The 8,217-nt window shown below is 39.4% G+C and overlaps 1 protein-coding gene across 1 annotated transcript; it reads right to left on the bottom strand.

The window, feature by feature from the left end:
• Nucleotides 1-3,623: 3,623 nt before the first annotated feature.
• On the bottom strand, nt 3,624-6,709 carry LOC132037747 (tetraspanin-2). Its single transcript, XM_059428353.1, has 2 exons — nt 6,063-6,709; nt 3,624-4,145 (listed from the first exon to the last, which is right to left on the bottom strand). Exons 1-2 carry the CDS (start codon nt 6,558-6,560, stop codon nt 3,834-3,836), a joined length of 810 nt encoding a protein of 269 aa, XP_059284336.1. The 5' UTR covers nt 6,561-6,709; the 3' UTR covers nt 3,624-3,833.
• Nucleotides 6,710-8,217: the final 1,508 nt, after the last annotated feature.

Raw genomic sequence — 8,217 nt, forward strand, 5'->3', positions numbered from 1 at the left:
CACCAGGATATCTTTTGCACCAGCTTCGGTGGACCGGCTAGCTGCCCTCGTGACTCGAGGGATAGGGAGATGTCCGAAACCGGCAGCCTTCCCCCGGTAGCAACAGAGTATCCGAGAACATATCATCAAAGTTATCCGACCTCGAAGCTGGAGTCGGAGAAGGTCGGAGTCGGGAAAAGCCGAGCGACCTCAGCCTCGGAGGCGGAACCTCGCAGGTTGCGGGGCGGCTTTGTCACCGGGCGGGACCAAAGATCCATTGGAGCCTCGGCCTCGGGGACCGGCTCGGCCTTCCCCCTCCGACCGGCTTCGGCGAGGCATGCCCGGACCTTCCGGTCCTTTACGTGGGGGGGGTCTCCTGGACGAAGCATCACCCGAAATGTCAACATATTCAATCGACCTTAGAGGAGTCGGGCAAAGAACTTCTTCCCCACTTGTGTGCGCAACGCCGGGCCGACGGTCCTTCCCGGCCGAAGGAAGTGGTGGAATGGTGGTATCCTCCTCCGAATGTAAGCAACGGAAGGAGTCACACCGACCCTCCGAACGAGGAAATCGGGCTCTGTTTCATCTCTTAGAGTCCGAACGACGCTTCTTGCCCTCTTCTTCGGTTTCTGCCCTTTATCCGAGGGCTTTCTTCGCCTTTTGTTGGCAGCAGCAATGATACGGGATGTACCCGCTGAATCAAATTCAGGAGCCGGCGCAACTGGCTCCGGTCTGGGTTCCACCGAACCCTTGGGTAAACCTGAATACCGAAGAGGTTATGAAAAAGGGGAAAGGAAAAGGTAGAAAATGCGATAAATTCCGACCCAAGCATAGTATTACCGTGGTTTTGAGCGACCCATCAACCACGCGACAGGAGTCCCCATATCCGTGCTTCATGGGTGTGTTGGCTAAGGAGAGCACCAACCCATTCATTCATATTCCGGACAAATGTGAGGTATCCATGCCACGGGCTGTATATAAAGGGGACAAATCGTGTTAATACGAAAGGGCAAGCATTTGACAAAGCATTCAAGGGTAACTATTAAAAGAATTGAGAAACTTACGATTATCATTCCACCTCTCCGGAAAGGGCATATAGTTGGCCGGAACAATGTCCGCGGTCCTCACCCGGACGTAGCGCTCTAGCCAACCTGCCTCTCGTCTTCATCCATCTTCGAAAAGATCGGGTTAAAATTCGCGCTCGGCGAGCTTTATCACACTCCCTCGGAACAACCTCGGGGAATATAATCGGATGAAGTGAGCCATCGTAAACTCCTTCTTTACGTTATTGGCCAACAGCCGGAGGCAGGCCACGGTCCTCCAGACTATCGAACCAATCTGGGCCAAGGTTACATTATATGTCCGGCACATATCCAAAATAATCGGGTCGATTGGGGGGTCAAGCTTGAGTGTAAAGGGATAGGTGTAAACGTACAGGAAGCCCCCCCGATGATCAGTGATCGATTCGTCGGGTCCCGAGGCAAACACTTGCACCGGACGGTTATCCCATCCGCAATCAGCCCGGACTTGCTCAAGTTTGTCCTCGGTAATGGACGATGGATATCGCCTTACATCAAACCCTTTATCAGCAACCGGAGAAGGCTTCTCAACTTCAAACTCTTTGTTATAGTTGGGTTTGGACGGTACTATGTCCAAAGCAGTGGGCTCAACGACGGTTTTTCCCTTGGGTTGTGAAGTTGGCTCGGTTCCTTGAGAAGAAACCGAGGGAACATCCTGGGAGGTGGTTTCGGTGTTGGCAGACATTTGAATTAGATAATGAAAAAGGAGATTCCGTGAACTCGATGAGGGAGAAGGAACAAATTACAAAACATAATAAGAGTGAAGAAGCAGTTGAGAGAAAATTGCAAAATGGCAAAGTGAGAGAAAAAGCAAAGTAGCACTTTCAGTCAAAAGAACAGCAGTAGAGAAGTTTACAAAGTTGATCTTTTTATGATCGAAACAAATAGGAAGGGGGATGATCACGATCAAAGAAGAAAAATGGAGAGAAAAACGATCAGTGAGAGAAAGAAGTAAAGAAGGAGAAGTGAAAATGGTGAAATGAGGGGGTTAAAAGCCTTATATAGGCATGGGGACCGAGACGGTTACAGAGCCCAGTCAACCGGGGGATGCCACGTGTCCCACAATTAATGAGACGTGATTTGAAACGACGTGCGTTATGGCGGTTACCAAAGTTGGCCGTTCGGGATGAGACACGTGGCTGATGGCAGAGGGATGTGACATAACTGTTCCCGCCAAAATGAAAAGATAAGGGCGAGCTTATGAAACCGCCGGTTTGGTGACTCATCCACTTCCCATTACTCCGGTAAAACTACGGTCCGGGAAGCGTGGGGACTATCTGTATACGGTAAAAACCGGATATATGCAAGACCGGTGAGACCGGGGACCGGAGATAAGAAGAGATGCGTGACGATCGCCGAGCCTCCCCTTAGAATCGGGTGGAATTGCACCGGCCGCGGTTGACTCGAGAAAAGTGAAGCAAATGTTGTCCGAGATCTCTACCAAACTCCGCATCACAACGGTCGGCTTCGGCATGACCAAGTTGATCGTGGCCGTTAGTCGGTTTCGATGACCGAGCCGATCGTGGCCGTTAGTCCTTAATCGCTTACAAAATCGCCACACGTCAACATCGTTCGTCACATTGTACCGACAACCGTACGGGTGTCAGACCGTACGGCCCAACCTTATCCTTTTAGGGTTTACTTTATTCTAAAATAGGGTTTACTTTATTCTAAAAAGACTTTATGTTGTATGCCAGGCCCATAAGGCAAAACTATAAATAGGAGGCATTTCACTACTTTGAGAGGTTAGCTTTTTGGGATCTAGAGCATTGTAATAGCAAATAAAAATATTATTTTTCTCTTTGGCCCGAATCAGTGGAATTTTATTGCCGTTAGCTTACTCTTCTAGCATCATTTACTTGATCATCCATAGCAACATATTTGTTCAAGTTATTAACGCATATATTCATATATACAAATCATTGCACACAAATATGTACATATATTCCACGAAAAATCAAAATAGATTAAAGTTTGTCCACATATCCTATACCTTACCTACAAATTCAATTGATTACCTAAATTCGGGATAAATAGGGACTAAATAGAAAATTGTTGTGCCATGGAGGTAACAATGTCGGGACTAAATAGAAAATTGTTGTGCCATGCATGTGTGTCAGATTTATCCTTGCACGTCTACGCAATAGCAACTATTATACTTCCTCCATCTCAAATTATTTATTGTAATTTCTAAAAAAGTGATATCTCAAATTATTTTCATTTTAAAAGTTCAATTTTTTTTTGGGCATATTATCCTTAATAGTAGTAATTATTCTTGAACACTACAATCACCTCAATAATGAGGAAATGACACATTCAATGAAGAGACAATATATCTTAAAGGCAAAATAGTCAAAAATCTCTCCAATTAATAATTTGCTAATGGTATAAGGATTCTCTTTTCCTTTTCCAATCAATTTGAAATTAATTGACCACCGTCCATGGAAAATGTGAATCATCTCTTAGAAAAACGAAAAAGCCCGATCTAAGAGGAGGAAAGTACTTGCTCTTTGGATTCAATTCTCAGTTTTCCAAAACAATAGGTAAAACTTACTGACCTAAATGTACATAAACTAAAAACTTAGAACCACTAACTAGTTTTCCTTTAGTTCCAGTGGTCCACAAAAGCACTTAATTGAGATAAAGTGGTACAAAGAATATGTGCAGATGGAAATACAGAAACTAGCACCTAAATGCAAAAACCAAGCTGCATAACTACAAACCATCATTTAAATAGTTTTGAGAACTGAAAAGGCGAAAAAAGGGGAAATAAAATCAAGTCCAACCCTGTTTGTAACGTTGGAAAAGTTGTTCAGTTTGGGCATTTCTGTAAGCACTGCAAGCAATGACATATACCCAAATAAGAACCACCACAGTTAAGATGAGAATGAGATTTGCTTTCCTCCATTCTTTTCTGAGATTTCCCAACAAACCAGCTTTGCACGCGTCACAGTTGTAGCACAGTTGGTTTGGGTCATTATTCCAGATGGAGCAATCTGGATCTGCTATTGCGTTTGTCGGGTTACCCCACACCGTTGGGTTCATATACTGGAATCCACAAACTGTTGGAGGTTTACAACATCCTGACTGCAAAAGTTAGACAACAGCAAGTGGTGTGTTAAACAAAGAGTACATAGATAAATATACTCGTAAACGACTAGCTAGTTGTCTCATAACTTATGCAACTATATATACACGCTATCGACATCTATTATGCTACCTACTTGACATACTTGAGAAGATCACCGAGTTCAGATCGCCTTAAAATAGACCCCCAATCCGTATAATGTACTGTGATGCCAAATCTTATCAAAAAGTAAGCCCCTAAGCGGAGTAGGATAGTTGTTGAGGCAGACGTGGACAGGGGATTAAATAAGTGCAAAGGCAGTTATGCTTGTGATCAGAGGAAGATTCAGGATTTTTCAGGATTTGAACATTATGGATCCAAGTTCATAATTCCACCACAACTCATTTGATGTACTAAGTTCGAAATCCTGTTATTTGGTGGACTTTTTAACAATAAATCCGTATGTTATACACTGGATCCACCTCTGCTTGTGACACTAAAAGCCCAAGCAAACATCATTAGGCACAAAAGCTCGCAATATTAATCCATATAATACTAACTTTTATTATCTTGTACTGTATGTATATAGAGACCATATCTAATCTCCATGATTCCAGAACGATTGCCTAATAACTAGTAGTGGAAACTAGCTAGAAAGAGCACTCACTGCTAATGTCGTCTACGGAAAAGAAAATTGCCAAGAGGCTATCAATGATTAGAGAGGTCCAAGATCACAGACTGGTAGTTCCTATTGCATATGGCCAGCTCTGCATTATTGCGCCGAATTTGAACAAAAAGTTATAATTGACGGCAATGAAATTGTATAAGCCACATATATATAGGCTGATAGTGATTTCTTGTGACACAAATAGAACCTAGACTGCTGGCATTTGGCACTGATTACATGTTCTGACATTATTATCAGATAGAAAAATCTAGATTTCATCATTTTACAACCAGCTGGTAAATTGGACAAGTGGGCCGCACTAACCAAGCATATTAGCTTGTTTTCATATGGGCAATAATGCAGTTTTTGCATTCAATTATAATGACAAACTCAACTAATTATCTTTCAAAATTATGGACTGATCCTTTCATTCACCAACAACTTCTCATGGTAGGTCCCATCCGACCACCATAACTCTAAGTTTGAATATAGCAACACCCTTTATCATTTTTAATTATATAATTACATAACTAACACAGTACTAATAGAGATTAATAATATGCTCAGGTAATGATGCAACAACTGAAGTCAAACATCCAATTAATAGTCAGAAATTATTTCATTACAGTAATACATTTTAATTCATGCCTTTTATCTTTTGTTTTCTCAAACTCTCTACAAACACCAAAAACTTGCTCTTCTTTTATCTTCACTTTATTCACGCCCTTGTGAGAAATAACAAAAGCACAGATTCTGATGCTCTTCCCCACCCCGCCTTTTTTTTGTTGGGTGGGTTTTGGGGGGTGGGGGGTGGGGGTTAGCTGAAACATATCAACACAATTATCAACCTAATTCTTAATCCTACTAAAATTTCTAACAAGTATCAACTGCAAAGTTCGAATCCAACTGATTGATCTCACAAATAATCCTTCTAACTGGATCTCAATCTATGTGAGATTTTTCGCTTTTTGAGATTCAAATAAGGATAGAGAGGCAACTTTAACCCTTTTTCTCTTAAATTAGGTGAATTTTGATCAATATTTTAAAATATTTTTTTATTATATTGACATGAGACAAATGACACATAATAGTACTTTATAGAGTTTTTAAATAATCAAATTTTGATTTAAAAATATTGATTTGATATAATGTAAAATTAGTTAAATTGACTCTCAATAAACGAAAAAATTCCACATAAATTGCGACAGAAGAAATAATTCTTGGCTGAATTTATGGGGGTAAAAAAAAAAGAAGAAGAAGTGAAATATACCTTGATAGGAGAGAGATGAGCAGCAAAGAACTGATCAGCAGTAATAAACTGACTATTAAGCTTAGGACAAATATCAGAATCAGCCAAACAAGCCCTTATCTTCCCCCAACTATCATCATCCGTAATATGATTCCTCAACCACGAAGAAAAACCCCCAAGCCTATACTCTCTATAACCCTTTCCAGGCACAGAATATGCGCCGGTAGGGCGCGTGACAACAAACGCAAGAACAAGCAGAACAAGAAGGAGGACAATAAGAATAGCCATACACACTAAATAGACACCTAAGAGCCCTTCTTTTTTCCAGTAAGCACCGATAAATCCGGCTAAAGACACCAACATGACGGCAAGCCCCATGAAGACAACGGGCCAACGTAGCCAGTGGATGCATTCGTTGTCGGGCTTTGAGGCTAGCCAGGTGCCTGCGGCTATTATGGGAATGGAACACATGAATGCTACGAAGTTTAAGAATGCTGTTATGTTGTTGCTTAGAGACATGATTAATTGGATAAGGGAAAAAGAAGTGTTTTCGGTTCTTGTTTTTGAACTGTGGAGACTTTAAAGGAGTTGGAAATTAAAGAGGGGAAAGTGTAGTGTGAACTGATGACAGTTGTGAAAGGAAAGCGAGGTGGAGGCACGCGTAATTTTGTAAGTAGCAGTGACCACAGAAGCAGGGCTTACTGATAAATGGAATTTATTTATTTTATCCCTCTATGATAGTATCATAATAATTAATGAAAACAAAATGTCCTGCTCTTTCAATCCCAAACTTAGGGGGTGCATTGTTTAGATCAAACCCAAAAATCAAATAATACAACTGATTTTTCTTTTTTCTGCTATTTCATTTGATTTATCGATTTGCTTTCGATTTTTTTTTTTTTTTATAAAAAAATGAAAATTGAGAAATAAAATGAATTATTATACTCCATACACACACAGATATTATTTTTTTTACAAAAAAGACATTTTATTTGTGGTGTATGAGCATTAAATAAAACCTACATTTTACTTCAATAATGATATTAGGTGTGAGCTTATTCTTGTTGATTTATTGTATTATTCTGTATAGGAGATTATGAATTTTAAACTATCGTATCAAATATGTATTACTATCTTATTAGTGATATTCACTATATACATCGATCATGTTTTTTTCTTTTCTTTTCTGAATTTTTACAAAAAATTATTTAATACATTTGATATTACAACTTCTCATTCTTTATATAGTTATATTTTCATCATACAAATATGTTATTATTCAATTATCTATATAAGATCTGTATTATCTTACACAATGGATTGGGGATTCTTTCTAAGTCGAAATTATTCGTCATGGGGATTTTTCTAACAAGGGTTATCTCTCGCGCGTGGTTTGTGAGCCTATCGTAGGAGCGGGTTTCTTTCTGTCATTCGCACGAAGAAGGTTGCGTAATTCCTTTGTCATCAAAAAGATCTCTAGTATCTTCTAGGACACAACGAAATAATTGAGAAACCAAACAAAAACAAATCTTATTTTGGTTCAGGATGCCATTTTTCAAAATTGACAATTGAAAAACCAAAACAAAATAATACAAAACCGAACCAGAAAAATTGAATGCACACCCCTATTGCCAACACTATCATACGATAAATTTTATACATTTGCACTGTCGACATATCATTACGATTCAGATTCTTACTGATTTTACTTTTCTTTCAAACTGATATTTGTATTATTCTTTAAGCAATGTCAGTTTGTTGTGTATGCATATTTTAAAACAAGATTATGTGTATATAAATATTAAAATAAAATGATTAGTCGAACGACAACGCCCCTTGCACCAATATGTCACTCCGCCAGTAACAGTTAGCAATAACTTTTCTTTTTTGGAACTCCACCCAGTAACAACTTTACATTAGAAGCAACTTTAAAGGTCTCGAAATTTAAAGTTATTTAGCCGTTTAATTATGAACTTTGCTTTCAATTTTTTTTATCAGATTAATATTTCAACCATTTTATAAATATTTATTATACTGACACTTACATAATGCGCAAATCAAACAAACTATCATCTTAAATTTCGTCATGTATTAATTTAAGAAATGTCGAATAAGATGGGAGTACGATACAAACTTATATACCACTCCTATAACGGGTTGTTGCCCTTTACAAATC

This window comes from Lycium ferocissimum, chromosome 11, assembly GCF_029784015.1.
Source record: "Lycium ferocissimum isolate CSIRO_LF1 chromosome 11, AGI_CSIRO_Lferr_CH_V1, whole genome shotgun sequence".
NCBI classification, from domain to species: Eukaryota; Viridiplantae; Streptophyta; class Magnoliopsida; order Solanales; family Solanaceae; genus Lycium; species Lycium ferocissimum.